The sequence below is a fragment of the Littorina saxatilis genome, linkage group LG4, assembly GCF_037325665.1.
Source record: "Littorina saxatilis isolate snail1 linkage group LG4, US_GU_Lsax_2.0, whole genome shotgun sequence".
NCBI classification, from domain to species: Eukaryota; Metazoa; Mollusca; class Gastropoda; order Littorinimorpha; family Littorinidae; genus Littorina; species Littorina saxatilis.
In genome coordinates, this window is record NC_090248.1 from 69,908,042 (window position 1) to 69,927,589 (window position 19,548).

A 19,548-nucleotide genomic window follows, 5' to 3' on the forward strand; every position below is an offset into this window, starting at 1 on the left:
AGAGTTTCAGAACAATCATGTAAATTAGTAAGCTTTCAGAACAATCACGTATGAGGGCTTACATGTTTACGATGAAATAAATAGTAGACTTTCAGAACAATCATGTAATAGTCACTTTTCAGAACAATCACGCGTAACACACGTACACACACGTACACACACGTACACACACACACATACACACACACACACACACACACACACACATGGGTGGTCTATCGTATCCACACTGCTAATGGTTAGCGTACAGGATCCTGGCCGAAAAACGAAAGTACTAAACACTAAAATTCACACACCTGCTCAGGCCTTGTGCCGGTTCACTGATGCGAAACTTTTCTCTGTTCGATCACGGCGTTTGGAACCCTTAACCAAATAACAATAACACTGTGACAAAAATACGCACACACCTTGTCTGCCATTGTGTACACGCTTGAAGACCCCCTGCTATTCGCGTGTCAACGGCTGTTTTATTCCACTTCCAGGCTTTTTTGTTAGTGGAAGAACTGATATGATATCCTCCCCAGAGGACACTGGGTTAGTAGCGATTACCTGTTGATAACCGTCTGTGACTCCGCCGTGAACGCAGAAAGAGTTGTGAAGTTTAAGTGGAGCCAGCTGGTTCAGTAGTTGTTCGACATGAATCGAAGAAATGGATATGAGGAAAAAAGATGGCAAGCGAGGACATTTCTGTTATGATTTCACACAAATATTACATCCAGATTCGGAATAATTGTTTTAGAGAGGCAAACTTTGACTTGTGAGGACATATCTGTTGAAGAATTCACATGCGACTTGGACCCATTCGACTTATCGCAGAGTGCTACATACGTATTCTTTTGGAGAGGCGACGCTTTAATTTGTTCATCTTTGTTTTTAACATACCTTCCTTCTTGATTGACTAACACCGACAAGTTTCAAAACACAGTGCCGTTTTGCTTCATCTGCAATGACAAAGAAGCAACACCTATTGGTTTGGTCACCCACAAGAGGAACACAGTACGGCAACATCAAAACAAAACAGAATCTAAGAGTTATTGAATACTCCCATCCATGTGGATGAACCGAGTTCTTTCTGAAGTTGTGCGAACAGAAGCCAGACAACATGCGTCGTAATTTTTTCCCTGCGTTTCTTGCAGTCTATTTCTTTGTGACTGCTAGCATTGCTGCAGGTAAGCTGCTCCTGCATGCAGTAGGTTGTTTAGTGCGCACGCGTGCGTCAGTTTGTGTGTGTGTGTGTGTGTGTGTGTGTGTGTGTGTATGTTTGTGTTATCTTGTCTTGTGTGCCACAGTGTGTGTGTGTGTGTGTGTGTGTGTGTGTGTGTGTGTGTGTGTGTTTTATCTTATCTTGTCTGTCTTGTCTTGTCTCAATTGTCTCTTCTCGTCTCATCCTCAGTATCTCATCCCATCTCATATGTGTCAGAGAAATGGAGTCCCCACATCTGGAGCCGGTACTCCGTGGCGAGGTCAGTGCTGGAGGTCCACATAGCTCCACCCAGGGCGGGGGCCAGCGACTACTGGGTAGGGGCCATGACGACAGATGACCAACGAATATTCGTGGAGAAGTCCAAGTGTGTTCAAGTAAGCTTTTGGAGGTCGGAGTTTGTGTCTGCCGGGAAGGGGGGGGGGGGGAGGCGTGTTTGTGTGTATGCGATCTTTTTAGTTCGTTTTCTTTCGTCATTTATTTTCGTTGAATCATTTTTAAAATGTATTTATATGTTTTATTCTTTTTGTGAATAGCAGTAGTGTGTTGTTGTTCTTTCCCTTTTCTTGGACAATTTTTTGTTGATAGCTTTTCATTTAAATGTGTTTGACATTTGTTATTTTTTCTGGTAGCTGTCTTCCTGTTTTTTCGGGGTTTTTTCAATCATGATCTTCGATTTTGTTTTCAATCTTTTTCAGAAATCGGACTCAGAGATAATCTATGAGGTGAAGGGCTTTCCAACAGACAGAGCAAAACAGTACGTTGTCTTGGTGAGTTGGAATGTTGTAGAATTTGAAAGTGTATGTCAAAACTTTAACGATCACTTACAATGATCGTGTGTTGTCGGCATTCAACAGACTTTCTGTTTCTTTCTGCGTGTCTCTCTGCCTCTGGCCCTCTTTCTATATATGTGTGTGTGTGTGTGTGTGTGTGTGTGTGTGTGTGTGTGTGTGTGTGTGTGTGTGTGCCTGTGTGTGTGTCTCTGTGTGTGTGTGTGTGTGTGTGTGTGCGTGTGTGTGTGTATGTGTGTGTGTGTGTGACGTCTAGTCTTTCATAACATCATAAATATGGCGAGAAATAGCCTACCTATCAAAGAGAGATAAAGGCTGATATGCACCATTAAACACATCACCAATGTTTACAGCTTATTTGTAAAGATATAATGGCCAGTTTTTAAACTGCCATTCAATATCAAGAGCTATCTGGCCAACTTTCAACGATGAGGCGTCACAGAAGGTAATGGAATAAATTAATAAATGTAATAATGAACGAATATATTAAGTCAGTCAGTCAGTCGCACTGACTCGCTCACGCCCTCCCTCCATCGCCCCCTCACCTTCTCCCTTCCTCAATCAAAATTTGAAAGTTCTCTTGAAGAGACACGATTTTGCTTTCTCAGAAAGAATAGTTAAAAGTTCAACCTCAAAATGTGACAAAAGCTACAATTTGAAGATAAGTCGAAATTACAAAATGGCAGAATAGTATAACGGGGCACATAGAATGAATCTATAATAAAGGTATGCTTTCGATGTTGTACTGAGAGAGTATTGCTAAGTTCTAAAGTAAGACACACATTTAGTGTTATAGCGTTACCCCCTCCTTCCACCCACACACACACATACACACGAAACAACACAACTCACAACTGAATTCAACCAGCTCAGACACATACACACGAAACAACACAACTCACAACTGAATTCAACCAGCTCAGACACATACACACGAAACAACACAACTCACAACTGAATTCAACCAGCTCAGACACAAACACACGAAACAACACAACTCACAACTGAATTCAACCAGCTCAGACACATACACACGAAACAACACAACTCACAACTGAATTCAACCAGCTCAGACACATACACACGAAACAACACAACTCACAACTGAATTCAACCAGCTCAGACACATATACACACGAAACAACACAACTCACAACTGAATTCAACCAGCTCAGACACATACACACGAAACAACACAACTCACAACTGAATTCAACCAGCTCAGACACATACACACGAAACAACACAACTCACAACTGAATTCAACCAGCTCAGACAAGCCCATTGGAACACAGGGGAATATTGAGGTCAAGATGTTTAGACAAATACTAGAGCTGCGCATAAACTACATTTCATGCATCATTTCCTCGTAGCATTGTCGTGTCAGTGAATGCCGTTGTGTTAGGGCGGTGTCAGTGAATGCCGTTGTGTTAGGGCGGTCTGGTAATTACAGGTAATGGGGAAAGCCATTGTGCACCACTGGTAGAGGGGGAATCGAGACGAGGGTCGTGGTGTATGTGTGTCTGTGTGTGTGTGTGTGTGTGTCTGTCTGTGTGTGTGTGTGTGTGTGTGTGTGTGTGTGTGTGTGTGTGTGTGTGTGTGTAGAGCGATTCAGACTAAACTACTGGACCGATCTTTATGAAATTTGACATGAGAGTTCCTGGGAATGATATCCCCGGACATTTTTTTCATTTTTTTCGATAAATACCTTTGATGACGTCATATCCGGTTTTTTTGTAAAAGTTGAGGCGGCACTGTCACACCCTCATTTTTGGTTTTAGCGTGTTTTTATTAATGTCTTGTATATACACGTTATAAACAGTAACAACATTAAGAACGTTAACAAGCAGGCTGCTTATGGACACGTTCTAAAACTGATAAACCCTCATTTTTCAATCAAATTGATTGGCATTTTGACAAAGCAATCTTCGACAAAGGCCGGACTTTGGTATTGCATTTCAGCTTGGTGGCTTAAAACATAATTAATGACTTTGGTCGCTGCCCTACACGCCACCAGGCGTGAAAGGCAGTAAGTAAGTAATTAAAAATCTGAAAATTGTAATTATCATTTTTTTTATATAAAACGATCCAAATTTACGGTAATCTTATTCTTCATCATTTTCTGATTCCAAAAACATATAAATATGTTATATTTGGATTATAAAAAAGCTCTGAAAATTAAAAATATAAAAATTATGATCATAAAATATTGTGAGACAGGCTTTTCTCAGCGAAAACGAAGCGTATGAGAACGAGTCTGCCTTACTTGATTCTTACGAGTCTTTATTTCACAAGACTCTAAAACAACTTTAGAACAACTGGTCATCAAATATTAATAGTTATTAACGCTCAATTTCAGCGCCAAATCATGAAAGTAATTAGAAACTGATCTAGAAAACACATCTCTCCGATAGATCAAAATGGTGTCATCAACTCTGACGCGAGACCGGTCGGACATCGCCCGGGACCAAATCAGCGGCAACATGTACATATGCAAACATCATAGCATCAAATGAAACATAAGAATAAAGCATAAGGAATGAATAAAGCATTTAGTTACTTACAGATTCTCCTCAGTGAGCACACTTGAAACGCAAACTCAAAATCTGCTGCTGACGCCTAAGTCGCGAAACACAAGAGCACAGGTATCGGAATTTAAAACTACAAGTCGACCGCTTACAAACTTCGCGCCAAACTACACAGCTAGACCGGTTCACAACAAATTTGGGCAGAGCTTCGACACGTCCACGGCAACAACACAATAGGAGCACCACACAGCTCGCTCAGTGTCACTAATCGCGTTTGCTGATCTAGCCTGATGTTCACCCTTTTAAAGACAGTGGTCACTCCGACTCCCTGTGGCGATAAGCGAATAGGCAGGCTACCCGGTCTAAGCCAACGGGGGGTGTAGTACTTAAAATTCCTGCCCAATGATAGGGGTCGTTGTTACACACTGAATAAGGCTTATTACAAGCAGTTACAAAGCTGATACATAATACTCAAATACAAGCTAAACTGGGAAAGTTATGGGATCCTACCACCTAAATCTGGGATAAGATAGGTTAGAAATGAATCCGGTTAAGAGTCTAGGCCTACTCTACGATAGTAAACACACTTCTTCGACCGGTTTACAACAATAAAGTACAGTGCACAAAGACAACCAGGTATTATTTAGTCACTCATTAGGCACTGATGGTTAGAGGTTACTCTGCTGCTTCTCACCATTTTAAGTTAGGGATTTCCTAGCACAAAGGGCAATATTTAAAGGTAAACCCAATGTAACTAGCACCCACACACACAGAGAGAATAGCTATAGACAGGGGAGGCAACTGGGTCGGGCAGGAGATAACACGTACACAAAGAGACGGGGTACGCCACTTGGCAATTGCTTCGGCCATGTTGATTTTAATCAACCAATTTTCTTGTGTAAAAATGCAGTGCGTTCAGTTTCATTTTGTGAGTTCAACAGCTTGACTAAATGTAGTAATTTCGCCTTACGCGACTTGTTTTAATCTACTCTGGCACGACTTTTCAAGAATATTTGTTTTTGAAATATTTTATAGCAAACAACGAATTAGGCTGACTTTGGTATAACGTTTTATTGCGAATTTTACGTCCGTGCAAATAACTGACCAACGCACCGATTCCCAAGCCTTAATCAACTAACACACTGGACAACTCAATGATAAGCACACATACACGCAAACACACACACACACACGCACGTACGCACGTACGCACCCCCCCGCACACACACACACACGCACACGTAAACACACACACACACACACACACACACACACATAGACATTCACACGAACACACACACACACACACACACACACACACACACACACACACACACACAATCTCACACACACACACACACACATGCGCGTGCCCAAACGCAAGCAAACACACGTGCGTCCATATGGGCTTTTGTGTGTGTGTGTGTGTGTGTGTGTGTGTGTGTGTGTGTGTGTGTGTGTGTGTGTGTGCGTAAATATGTGCGTGTTTGTCATTTTACACATTAGCTTACCGTTATTCGTCTTGCAGGTGAGGGCTCGCGACGTGAATGGAGAGTTCCTGAGCAGCTACATGTCCAACAAAACCGCCATCACAATACCCCCCTTTGACCGTGCCGTCATCACCGTGCCAGCACCCGGTAAACCCTGTTTTAGCTATGATCGTTTACAGGCAGATTGGGTGTGTCAAAGAAAAAGTTAATGTAACATTTTAATCATCTGATAAAGGAAGGGAAGTTACTTACTCTATTACACATGTCGTATGCATTTTGAGTGCTTACTTCCCTTTCTTTATCAGATCTTTGAATAGCGCTTTGCCTATCAGTTCAAGATTCTAAAATGTTAATGGACAATAAAGTGTTATTCTTGCCATGTTTTTTTTAATGTTATTGTTTCATCATTTGTTTTCTATTAACATGCAAACGCACAACTGTTTTCCCTGAGTGTTTGTGTCGACTCGCGCGTCATATTAATACTTATACAAGATACCCCTGATTGATATATATATGATATCCTCGTCATATTAATACTTATACAAGATACCCCTGATTGATGTATATATAATATCCTCGTCATATTAATACTTATACAAGTTACCCCTGATTGATATATATATATAATATCCTCGTCATATTAATACTTATACAAGGTAACCCTGATTGATATATATATAATATCCTCTTCATATTAATACTAATACAAGGTAACCGTGATTGATATATAGAGAATACTACATGGCTTGCTGTGTCGTACCAGATTTACACTCGTTGCTTGTTCAAATAGTGAACAGCTCGCTTTCGCTAGCAAGCCATGTAGTATTCTGTTTATCCTACATACTGTACTTACGTGTATTTTACTGAAAATGTCCTGCAGTCGAGGCAGCTAAATTGAAGACGCTTGTTTTGGAACCTCGATCTCTTTTAAAGCCTCGTCAAATCTATTACGTCAAAGCAAAGAAACGTCCTCTGAAAGTGTGGCGTGACGTGTTAGTTCTAAAAATTCATCGAGGGTAATTAGCGAGCGCAATTTGTTTTCTATAATGACGTTTGTCTCGGTGACTTTGGCATCATAAGCAGTGGAAAAACAGGTCCCTGCCAGACTTGCTTGACATGACCTCATTTACATGATATACACACGTGTGATTTGAACGATTATTATCTCACGAGTATCTCTCTCACGTATGTAGGATAAATAGAGAATATCCTCGTCATATTAATACTTATACAAGGTAACCCTGATTGATATATATATATCTATATACATATAAATAAAAGAGAGTGTCTGTCTGTGTGTGTGTGTGTGTCTGTGTTTGTGTGTCTGTGTGTGTGTATGTGTGTGTGTATGTGTGTGTGTGTGTCTGTCTGTGGTCGCCATACCTCAGAGATGGCAAAAGATAACCACAAGATATTTTGTATACACACTGCCCTGGACCCACAAATGTGCACCTGGGTTTTAGTTTCTCCAGACATTGTTTCCTTCCTCGGATAATTACCCTCCCCATCTATCAATACATTCTATTTAGTGCAAGGGAGGTAAATCATGCTTTGTCACCCACGGAAGGGAGGTAACTCTCATCAAACCAGTATACCGTGTCATTCTCAAGGGTTACCCCCAGCCATCATCCCGCCGCCCCCCCCCCCCCCCCCCACACACACACACTAACCCTGCCCCCTGCTCCCCCTCCCTGCCTTCCAGATCATCGCGAATAATGTTTACGAAACGATCGCCTCAGTGAAAGATCACGAGAATTTACAGATTTCTCTCCCCTGTTCAAAAAGGTATGACGCGCTCACTCATGAGGTATGCGTGCTTTGATCAGACGGTAACTACAGTGGGTGTGAGAAGGGGTAAACAAATCAAAAGTTGAACCAAATAGAAACTTGCCTTGCCTATACATCCAAATGTATGAGCTCACACTGTCATTTTTCTTATCCAGATTGGAATAAGATTCGAGAGGTTTCTGAGAGAGGGGAGAGCAGAAACACCCGGGCGAAACCGGGCCTGACCGCTAGTATATATATATAATATCCTCGTCATATTAATACTTATACAAGATAACCCTGATATATATATATATATATGATATCCTCGTCATAGGAAAACATGCAGAACCTGATTAGCATAGAACTGGGCGTCTTTCTAAAAGGGTTGAATTTAGTTGGTTTTCAGGAAATAACTGTGCCGGGCTTGTTACTGACTGTAGAAGAGTTGCGCCCCTTGGAAAAGGGTGAAACTCTTCCAGTGCCAATACAAACCCGACAGAGGTATTTCGGAACATCGCAGAATTCTGAAACTCTCCTGCCGTCCCACCCCCTACCCCTTTGCTCCCCCCTCTCCCCCACTCTGCATTCTGACTGGTTAATGCATTTGTGGAAGAGGTGTTTTTCAACAGCTCAATTTGTTATATATCTATGCTTCAGATGAAGATTTGTGTCTCATTGGTTATAATGTATAAAAAAAATGTTGTCTTGTTATCTCGATATTTCCTTGTTCATGCACCCATCGTTATTTCTGAACTAAATTTGACGTTGCCCTACTTTAAATGATGTTTGATTCAGAGAAATCCGCACCAACGACTGGTGAAAGCAGTGACGATTCGCCGGGTTTCCACGTGGAGATCTGGATCATCATCGTCTGTGTCGTCCTTTTTCTCCTTCTCGTCTTCATCGGCGTCATGCTCAAAGTTGGAAGATGTTGGTTACTTAGACGGGTAAACATCGGGTGAATGTTTTAATCGTCACTTTTGCTCAAAGTTGGAAGATGTAGGTTGCTTAGACGGGTAAACATCGTGTGAATGTTTCAATCGTCACTTTTGCTCAAAGTTGGAGGATGTAAGTTACTTAGACGGGTAAACATCAGGTGATTGTTTTGATAGTCAATCCTTGTTGTTGTTGTTGTTGTTGTTGTTGTTGTTGTTGTTGTTGTTGTTGTTGTTGTTTATTTTATTTGGTGGCTTTGCCGAAACTGTCACAAAATTGTCGGCAGTTTCCCAAAGTTTAAATAGGTTCTGCATGTCTGTCAAAACTGATGACAGTAACGTTGAGTTCAATACGTTTATAGCGCATGCAATCAGTTAAATCAAAGGAACACAACAAGCTAATCTTGATTTGTCGGACAAATTGCGGTGTTTGCTGACTGCCGACACTATCCCAGAGTAAACCATGTTCTGCCCGAGTGTGTCAAGCTTGTGTTTGTGTGTGATTTGTTGCTGCTAATTTGTAGAATGCTTACTGGGGCTTTAGTGGCCTACACATTGGCTGTACTTTCGTAGTGGGGTGGGAGGGAGTCGGGTGGCTAGAATTAAGAAAAGCACGAAAAAGAAGACAACTCGATGCTTTATTTTTCAAACTCCAACAGGTCGGACGTCCCGCAGCAGAAGCTGGTCAGTGCGAAGCCGTACCTCTCAGGGATCTCAGACCACCACCATCTCCGACACCAGCAATGGAGTAAGAACTGGACAAACTATTGCCCACCTTCCCATGATGCCGCACGCCCATTCCCCTGCCGTCAGGTGCACCTCCGCCGGAAGTGAAGATTCTGTTTTTGCATGAGGCAGGCCATGTACTTTTGCGGAAAGTGAAGATTCTGTTTTTTGCACAAAGCAGGTCGTGTACTTTTGCTGGAAGTGAAGATTGTGTTTGCAGTAGGGAAGTGTACTACCCCCGGAAGTGATTGCCCGGTGTATGCGTGAAAGAGGTGTACTTCTATTGGAACTGATGACTAGGTGTACTTCTATTGGAACTGATGACTAGGTGTACTTCTATTGGAACTGATGACTAGGTGTACTTCTATTGGAACTGATGACTAGATGTACTTCTATTGGAACTGATGACTAGGTGTACTTCTATTGGAACTGATGACTAGATGTACTTCTATTGGAACTGATGACTAGGTGTACTTCTATTGGAACTGATGACTAGATGTACTTCTATTGGAACTGATGACTAGGTGTACTTCTATTGGAACTGATGACTAGGTGTACTTCTATTGGAACTGATGACTAGGTGTACTTCTATTGGAACTGATGACTAGATGTACTTCTATTGGAACTGATGACTAGGTGTACTTCTATTGGAACTGATGACTAGATGTACTTCTATTGGAACTGATGACTAGGTGTACTTCTATTGGAACTGATGACTAGATGTACTTCTATTGGAACTGATGACTAGGTGTACTTCTATTGGAACTGATGACTAGATGTACTTCTATTGGAACTGATGACTAGATGTACTTCTATTGGAACTGATGACTAGGTGTACTTCTATTGGAACTGATGACTAGGTGTACTTCTATTGGAACTGATGACTAGATGTACTTCTATTGGAACTGATGACTAGATGTACTTCTATTGGAACTGATGACTAGGTGTACTTCTATTGGAACTGATGACTAGGTGTACTTCTATTGGAACTGATGACTAGATGTACTTCTATTGGAACTGATGACTAGATGTACTTCTATTGGAACTGATGACTAGGTGTACTTCTATTGGAACTGATGACTAGATGTACTTCTATTGGAACTGATGACTAGATGTACTTCTATTGGAACTGATGACTAGGTGTACTTCTATTGGAACTGATGACTAGATGTACTTCTATTGGAACTGATGACTAGATGTACTTCTATTGGAACTGATGACTAGGTGTACTTCTATTGGAACTGATGACTAGGTGTACTTCTATTGGAACTGATGACTAGGTGTACTTCTATTGGAACTGATGACTAGATGTACTTCTATTGGAACTGATGACTAGGTGTACTTCTATTGGAACTGATGACTAGATGTACTTCTATTGGAACTGATGACTAGGTGTACTTCTATTGGAACTGATGACTAGATGTACTTCTATTGGAACTGATGACTAGGTGTACTTCTATTGGAACTGATGACTAGATGTACTTCTATTGGAACTGATGACTAGATGTACTTCTATTGGAACTGATGACTAGGTGTACTTCTATTGGAACTGATGACTAGATGTACTTCTATTGGAACTGATGACTAGATGTACTTCTATTGGAACTGATGACTAGGTGTACTTCTATTGGAACTGATGACTAGGTGTACTTCTATTGGAACTGATGACTAGATGTACTTCTATTGGAACTGATGACTAGATGTACTTCTATTGGAACTGATGACTAGGTGTACTTCTATTGGAACTGATGACTAGGTGTACTTCTATTGGAACTGATGACTAGATGTACTTCTATTGGAACTGATGACTAGGTGTACTTCTATTGGAACTGATGACTAGGTGTACTTCTATTGGAACTGATGACTAGATGTACTTCTATTGGAACTGATGACTAGGTGTACTTCTATTGGAACTGATGACTAGATGTACTTCTATTGGAACTGATGACTAGATGTACTTCTATTGGAACTGATGACTAGGTGTACTTCTATTGGAACTGATGACTAGGTGTACTTCTATTGGAACTGATGACTAGGTGTACTTCTATTGGAACTGATGACTAGCTGTACTTCTATTGGAACTGATGACTAGGTGTACTTCTATTGGAACTGATGACTAGGTGTACTTCTATTGGAACTGATGACTAGGTGTACTTCTATTGGAACTGATGACTAGGTGTACTTCTATTGGAACTGATGACTAGGTGTACTTCTATTGGAACTGATGACTAGATGTTTTCACCAACGCAGGTGTACTACTGTCGGGTGTACTTATTCCGTGTGTGAATGAGTCATGTGTAATTCCGCCTGAAGACTCGACGTTTTCATGAACCAGGTGTTATTCCGCCACAAGTGAAGACTCGACGTTTGCATGTCTTTCCCACGAAAAGACTCGGTGTGTACACGAAGTAGGTGGACCGCGGGAAAAGAAGACTCGGTGAACAAACACGAGACAGGTGGAGTTCAGCCCAGAGTAAAGACTCAAAGAGTTAATGTAATATGATATAAATGTAATATGATAAAAATGTAATATGATATAAATGTAATATTATATAAATGTAATATTATATAAATGTAATATTATATAAATGTAATGGTTGAACCTATTTTGATTGACCCTGGATGGAATTGCGAAATGAACAGGTCACGTGATTGGACCTATGTCATCTTTAGCTGATAACTCCTTGTGTGTGTGTGTGTGTGTGTGTGTGTGTGTGGGGTGTTCGTGCGACCGAGAGTGTTGTTTGTGCACGCGCGGAGACGTCTTTAATCTCTTTAAGATGTTGGTTTCTTGTGGCTTTTGTTTTGTCTCTTTCAACTTTGACTGACCAGCGTCGGGTTGAAAACATTTGTACACACACACACAGACACACACACACACAGACACACACACACAGACACACACACACACAGACACACACAGACACACACAGACACACACACACACTCTCTCTCTCTCTTACACACACACACACAGACACACACACTCTCTCTCTCTCTCTCTCTTACACACACACACACACACAGACACACACACTCTCTCTCTCTCTCTCTCTTACACACACACACAGACACACACACTCTCTCTCTCTCTCTCTCGCTCACACACACACAAGCACGCACACAGACACACACACTCTCTCTCTCTCTCGCTCACACACACACACAGACACACACACTCTCTCTCTCTCTCTCTCTCTTACACACACACACACAGACACACACACTCTCTCTCTCTCTCTCTTACACACACACACAGACACACACACTCTCTCTCTCTCTCTCTCTCTCTTACACACACACACAGACACACACACTCTCTCTCTCTCTCTCTTACACACACACACAGACACACACACTCTCTCTCTCTCTCTCTCTCTCTCTTACACACACACACAGACACACACACTCTCTCTCTCTCTCTCTCTCTCTCTTACACACACACACAGACACACACACTCTCTCTCTCTCTCTCTCTCTCTCTTACACACACACACAGACACACACACTCTCTCTCTCTCTCTCTGTCTCTCTCTCTTACACACACACACACCATCTCTCTCTCTCTCTGTCTCTCTCGCTCTCTGACACACACACACAGACACACACACTCTCTCTCTCTCTCTCTCTCTTACACACACACACAGACACACACACTCTCTCTCTCTCTCTTTCTCTCTCTCACACACACGAACACACACACTCTCTCTCTTTCTCTCTTACACACACACACAGTCACACACACGACATGCTTCTCTCTCTCTCTCTCTCTCTCTCTCTCTTACACACACACACACACACACTCTCTCTCTCTCTCTCTCTCTCTCTTACACACACACACAGAGACATACACTCTCTCTCTTTCTCTCTTACACACACACACACACACACACACACTCTCTCTCTCTCTCTCTCTCTCTCTTACACACACACACACAAACACAAACACACATACATACACACACCCACACACACACACACACATGTTTCACGTTTTAATAATCCTTGTACCCCTTAGAGCAGAGGGATTTTTCAGACAATAAATGTTTAAAACACATACATCGGCGTGCACAGACTGACACACTCTGATACACGAACGCTCGAACACAACCATACACTCTCTCTCCCTCACAAACAATGTCAAACACAACCATACACTCTCTCTCCCTCACAAACAATGTCAAACACAACAATACACTCTCTCTCCCTCACAAACAATGTCAAACACATACACTCTCTCTCCCTCACAAACAATGTCAAACACAACCATACACTCTCTCTCCCTCACAAACAATGTCAAACACAACAATACACTCTCTCTCCCTCACAAACAATGTCAAACACAACCATACACTCTCTCTCCCTCACAAACAATGTCAAACACAAACATACACTTTCTCTCCCTCACAAACAATGTCAAACACAACCATACACTCTCTCTCCCTCACAAACAATGTCAAACACAACCATACACTCTCTCTCCCTCACAAACAATGTCAAACACAACCATACACTCTCTCTCCCTCACAAACAATGTCAAACACAACCATACACTCTCTCTCCCTCACAAACAATGTCAAACACAAACACTCTCTCTCCCTCACAAACAATGTCAAACACAACAATACACTCTCTCTCCCTCACAAACAATGTCAAACACAACCATACACTCTCTCTCCCTCACAAACAATGTCAAACACAACCATACACTCTCTCTCCCTCACAAACAATGTCAAACACAACCATACTCTCTCTCTCCCTCACAAACATTGTCAAACACAACAATACACTCTCTCTCTCCCTCACAAACAATGTCAAACACAAACATACACTTTCTCTCCCTCACAAACAATGTCAAACACAAACAAACACGCACGTGCGCAAACAAACACACATACGCGCGCAAAGGAACAAACACACACACACACGAGTAACTATAGAGGAATCACTCTTAGTAGTAATTTGGGAAAATTGTTTTGTAAAATCATAAATTCAAGAATCAACAACTTTTTAGAAAAAAAGAATATTTTGATAAAAGAACAAGCTGGGTTTCGAAAAGGATACCGAACGATGGATCAAATATTCATTCTGAAGAAAATTGTAGACGATATTATCAATACTAAAAATGGTAGATTATATAGATGTTTCGTAGATTTTCAAAAAGCTTTTGATAACGTTTGTTTGTTTGTTTATTTGTTGCTTAACGTCCAGCCGACTACGCAGAGCCATATCAGGACGAGGAAGGGGGGGATGAAGGGGGCCACTTGTCAAGCGATTCCTGTTTACAAATGCACTAACCCATTACTTGTGTCCCAGCAGGCTTTAGTAAAACTAAATTAATACCTACTGGAAGATTACCAGTTTCCAGTATGTTAAAATAGGCTTAACCTATCTACTGCTGGACTTACATCAGAACACTAACAGATTAAACTACACATGAATCGCAAGACAAGCGGAAAGAGAAGAGATTTTTGGAAAAAATACAGGTGAATGAGCAAGAAGGCAGAAAAAAGAAAAGAATTCATGAAGAAAAAGAGAGCATGACAGGAAAGAGGAACCAAAAATCTACCTAACAGCAAACTAGAAAGCTCCTGCGGTTCCAAAAACAGGAGGGGCCTTTAATTTCATAACGTTTGACATGATGCACTTTCACTTAAGATATACAAAACCGGCATAAGAGGTAAATGCTACAATATAATCAAAAACATGTATATTAATACAAAGATATGCACACAAATGCAAGGTGGATATTCACCAGATGTATTGGTTAAAAAAGGAGTACATCAAGTAAATACATTAAGCCCAACTCTTTTTAATATTTTCATTAATGATATAACAGATGGAATGCCTGACGTTGATTCGCCATACATTAACCAGAATACAAAAATATCGTGTCTACTGTATGCAGATGATCTAGTACTTCTTTCAAAATCAAAAATAGGATTACAAAATAAGTTAGATTATCTAAATAACTATTGCCTACAGTGTGGTTTGAAAATTAACATAGAAAAAACAAAAATTTTAGTATTTTGTCATATAAATCCAAAAATGCACACAATATTTAAATGTGGAACTGATGTAATCAAAGTAACAGATCAATATAAATATTTAGGGGTCATATTCAACAAGAATGGAAATTTTGATACAGCTCAAGATCATTTAAGTAAACAAGGTAATAAAGCAGCACATTCCCTCCGCAGAATTTTCAGCAATCAAAACGTGCAAATAGACACAATGATACATTTATTTGATTCACTTGTAAATCCGATATTAACATATGGCGCTGAAATCTGGTATCCGTTTACGTTTAATAATAAAATAAAACAAACAAATTAATACTGATCATTTCTTTGGATCATGTTTATCTAGCAAAAATCCTCATGAATTTGTTTATATCAAATTTTGTCGATTCCTTCTTGGAGTTCATAGAAAAGCTATGTGGATACCTGTACTGGGGGAATTAGGAAGGTTCCCTTTAGGATTAAAAATGTTATCACAAACAATAGCATTCTGGGCGCATATTCTAGACTCCAAACAAGATTCGTATATACATCAATTATATGACTCAATGTTGCACCATCCGACAGAAACGCCATGGCTACAATTTGTTAGACAATCTCTTTGTAACTTAGGTTTTAGTCACGTTTGGCATAACCAATCTACATTAAATGTACACAAATTAAAGTTTGCCATTGACAAAAAACAACAAGAGGAATATATAAGATACTGGACAAAAGAAAAATCAGATACATATTCCAGACTTAAGTTTTATTCTATGATCAGTAAATCTTACGAAATGCAGTCATACTTAATACAAATTAAGAATAATAAACACAGAAAGATGTTAAGCAGATTAAGGACTAGCACACATTGTCTAAAAATTGAAAGTGGAAGACATCAGAATATCCCTAAAGAAAATCGTCTTTGTATTGAATGCAATGTCATAGAAGATGAAATACATTTTCTAGATAAATGCAATAAATATGTTAAATTAAGGGATGAATTTAAAGAAGATGCTTCACATATCAATATGAAATATGCTAACAAAAATCCAAGTAACTTATTTTTAGAAGGCGAAGTTCAAGTTCGTCTTGGCAAATTTGTTACGGATTGTTTTAGCATTGTATAATGCATTATTTGTTGTTTGTTGTGTCAATAACTTTACTGGTTCATGACAATAAACAATATTCTATTTTATTTTATTCTATTCTATTCACACACACACACACACACACACACACACACACACACACACACACACACACACACACACACACACACACACACACACACACACTCAGAGTCCACATCACTCGCTCCAGCTATTCCCCAAGGCCCAGCCTACCACACTCTGTCAGCAAAGTTTTCATTTGGGAGGAAAGGGACAATTCTTGACTGATGAAACAGGAACAATCCTTGGTCAGTGTTTCGCAGAAAGGAAGCCACTTTACCGAAGCCACTTCGCGACATGATGAGTACATCACACGTGGAGAGAACCATCTGATCCAAGATGGTGTGTCCGAATCCTGCGCATGCGTTGTCTCCCGGTCCCTTGTACTTGTCCAAGTGAGTTACCGGACCTGGCGTTGAAAGGAAGACGGTTGGGAACTTTTCTTTTGCAAGATGTATCATCTGAAAAGAAGAAGAACAATACTGGTTGTAATGATATCCATGGTACCTGTGAATCACCAGGAACCCAGTACCTCTGAGCTATAGCGGATAGTGTTATATTGTGCTTACTGAGAGTATCTTCCCTTTCCTTATGGCTGTACTTCCTGCAAGATGGATACCTCAATGCAATGTTGAAAGTGAACTACTTCTCCTGAGTCTGCAGTGAGCGTGAGTGAATGACACACATAAAACAACATGAACAGTAAACAATAACATCACACTGGTACTGGTGTCACAAAAGTTATGCATACTTCACGATGCTGTCACTGTTGACATATTTCTTGAAATGTGTACTCTGAGAAGATTGATAACGCCACGCTGTCGATTGTTAAAATAAACTTTGTCAACATGTTGCGTGATTATCATAGCTCACCTCCAAATCTTGCGACTTTCAAAGAAAAACGATACACGAAATAAGATATATGATAGCAATCAACACCTGAAGCTAAGTTGAAATATTTCATTTCCGTCGCCCTTTGAAGGCCGTTACAGTTTGCGTCTGTTGTATATTTCTCACAACAACGACTTGCGAGTCCATGATCTGCGTCTGTTGTATATTCCTCACTACAAAGACTAGCGAGTCCATGATCTGCGTCTGTTGTATATTCCTCACTACAACGACTAGCGAGTCCATGATCTGCGTCTGTTGTATACACTCTTCAAAAAAAGTTAAGGATCACTTTTTTACAAGCACGCCACACAAAACAGACAAGACCAAATTTTTTTTAAAATTATATAATTGAACAACCAAGGAGTAATGACAAACAAAGCAAAGATCGAACGCGGCAGCGACTATTTAGCTTGAGTGTGTCAAACGTGACAACCCTCGAAAATGAAATTCACAACAATGTGAATCAGTGTCAATAACGCGTGTGCGCTCCCTTGTGTGCCAGGCATTCAACACATCGTTGGCGCATGGAGTGGATCAGGTATTATGAATGCTCTGGGAACTCCATTCCACTCCTCCTGTTGACCCAGATTGGCAGGAGGAGGGTGATGTTGCTGTACCCGACGACAAAGCTCGTCCCACATGTGCTCTATGGGGTTCAGGTCCGGGCTGTTGGCTGGCCACAGCATCCTGTTGACCCTGGCCTGCTGGATGAAGGTGTTTACAGCTGCAGAGCGATGGGGAGGTGCGTTGTCATCCTGAAGAATCGCACGAGGGCCGATCGCTTGGAGGGCTGGAACGACCAGGGGTTGCAGGATCTCATTCTGGTAGCGGACACCGGTCAAGTTGCCCACTACATGGTACAGAGGTGTCCTCAGACGTGTGCTGATCCCCCCCCCCCCCAGACCATCACAGAGCCTCCGCCAAAACGCTGTCGTTCCAGAACAGCGCCTTCTGCGAAGCGCTCTCCGCGACGCCTCCACACTCATCTGTAAACAACACCTAAGCCCACTGCTGACGTTGCCACCTCACATGTTGAGTGTACCAGGCTCGGCGAGCTGCTCGGTGATTAGCAGTCAGGGTTGTTCCTCGGACTGGACGCCTTGCACGCAAGCCAAAGTTGTGTAAGCGGTTTCGGATCGTCTGACCACTAACAACAGTGTTGGTGGTAGTTTGTAGGCGTTGCTTAATGTTGTTTGCCGTAGCCATTCTTTGTTGCATGGCCTGCCTCTGAATGAAGCGATCCTCTCTTTGTGTGGTGACTCTGGGCCGACCAGAACGTTGTCGCTCCTGCACTCTTCCAGTTGCGTGGAATCTCTGTTTTAGTCTGATGATGACAGAGGGAGCCACTGCAAGCCTCTGGGCCACTTGCCTGGCAGCAACACCGTCTTGTAGCCATCCTATTGCCCTTCCTCTATCCAAATCGCTCAGTTTTCTTCGTGGGGGCATGTTGCTACTGTGCATAATTGTGTCAGCATGTCAACCTTGAAACACAAGTAGCCAGACGACAATAAAGAACTAGCTGCGCACCCCCACTCCGCTGCAACAATGCCAGACATCTGGATGACTTGTTCTACAAGTGCAGCGTAACAGACAGATACAGATACAGATACAAGCTGGTGAGCTGTGTTCATAGCCAAGACCCTGTTGTAGCACGTGCATCACATCCTTTTGCCCTGGCATGCGTTCCGCAAATTTCATGGGGCTATAAAAAACACTCTTTTTCTTCCAAAATGCAGAAGCTTTTGAGAAGTCCCACAAAGGAAAATAACTCTACCTGCCAAACAAAATTTTAGATCAAGACTCATTGTTCATTTGTTAATTCAAACACATTAATTTGTTAATTATTATGTCGATGTTTAATTTTTTGGCAATTTTTTTATAATTAGATCCGTTTTTTCAACCGATCCTTAACTTGTTTTGAAGAGTGTATTCCTCACTACAAAGACTTGCGAGTCCACGATCTGCGTCTGTTGTATATTCCTCACTACAAAGACTAGCGAGTCCACGATCTGCGTCTGTTGTATATTCCTCACTACAAAGACTAG

The 19,548-nt window shown here is 41.2% G+C and overlaps 2 protein-coding genes across 6 annotated transcripts in view; one reads left to right on the forward strand and one right to left on the reverse strand.

The window, feature by feature from the left end:
* The first annotated feature begins 351 nt into the window (after positions 1 to 351).
* LOC138965505 (uncharacterized) lies at positions 352 to 12,118 on the forward strand. Of its 3 annotated transcripts, none has more exons than XM_070337685.1 (7): positions 358 to 1,169; positions 1,421 to 1,578; positions 1,900 to 1,971; positions 6,049 to 6,157; positions 8,576 to 8,738; positions 9,375 to 9,713; positions 11,646 to 12,118. In XM_070337685.1, exons 1-6 carry the CDS (start codon positions 1,103 to 1,105, stop codon positions 9,547 to 9,549), a joined length of 744 nt encoding a protein of 247 aa, XP_070193786.1. In that variant the 5' UTR covers positions 358 to 1,102; the 3' UTR covers positions 9,550 to 9,713; positions 11,646 to 12,118. The 3 variants fall into 3 exon arrangements, with proteins under 3 accessions (XP_070193788.1, XP_070193786.1, XP_070193787.1); XM_070337686.1 differs by having other exon boundaries at positions 367 to 1,169; positions 8,576 to 8,727; XM_070337687.1 differs by lacking the exon at positions 8,576 to 8,738 and having other exon boundaries at positions 352 to 1,169.
* Positions 12,119 to 13,423: 1,305 nt separating this feature from the next.
* The window catches only part of LOC138965508 (uncharacterized), a 116,526-nt gene continuing 110,401 nt past the window's right edge, over positions 13,424 to 19,548 (reverse strand). For all 3 annotated transcript variants that reach the window (XM_070337689.1, XM_070337691.1, XM_070337692.1), the window contains one exon: positions 13,424 to 17,073. In XM_070337689.1, the coding sequence (XP_070193790.1) occupies positions 16,783 to 17,073 (291 nt within the window). In that variant the 3' untranslated portion in view covers positions 13,424 to 16,782. The remainder of the gene's footprint in view (positions 17,074 to 19,548) is intronic.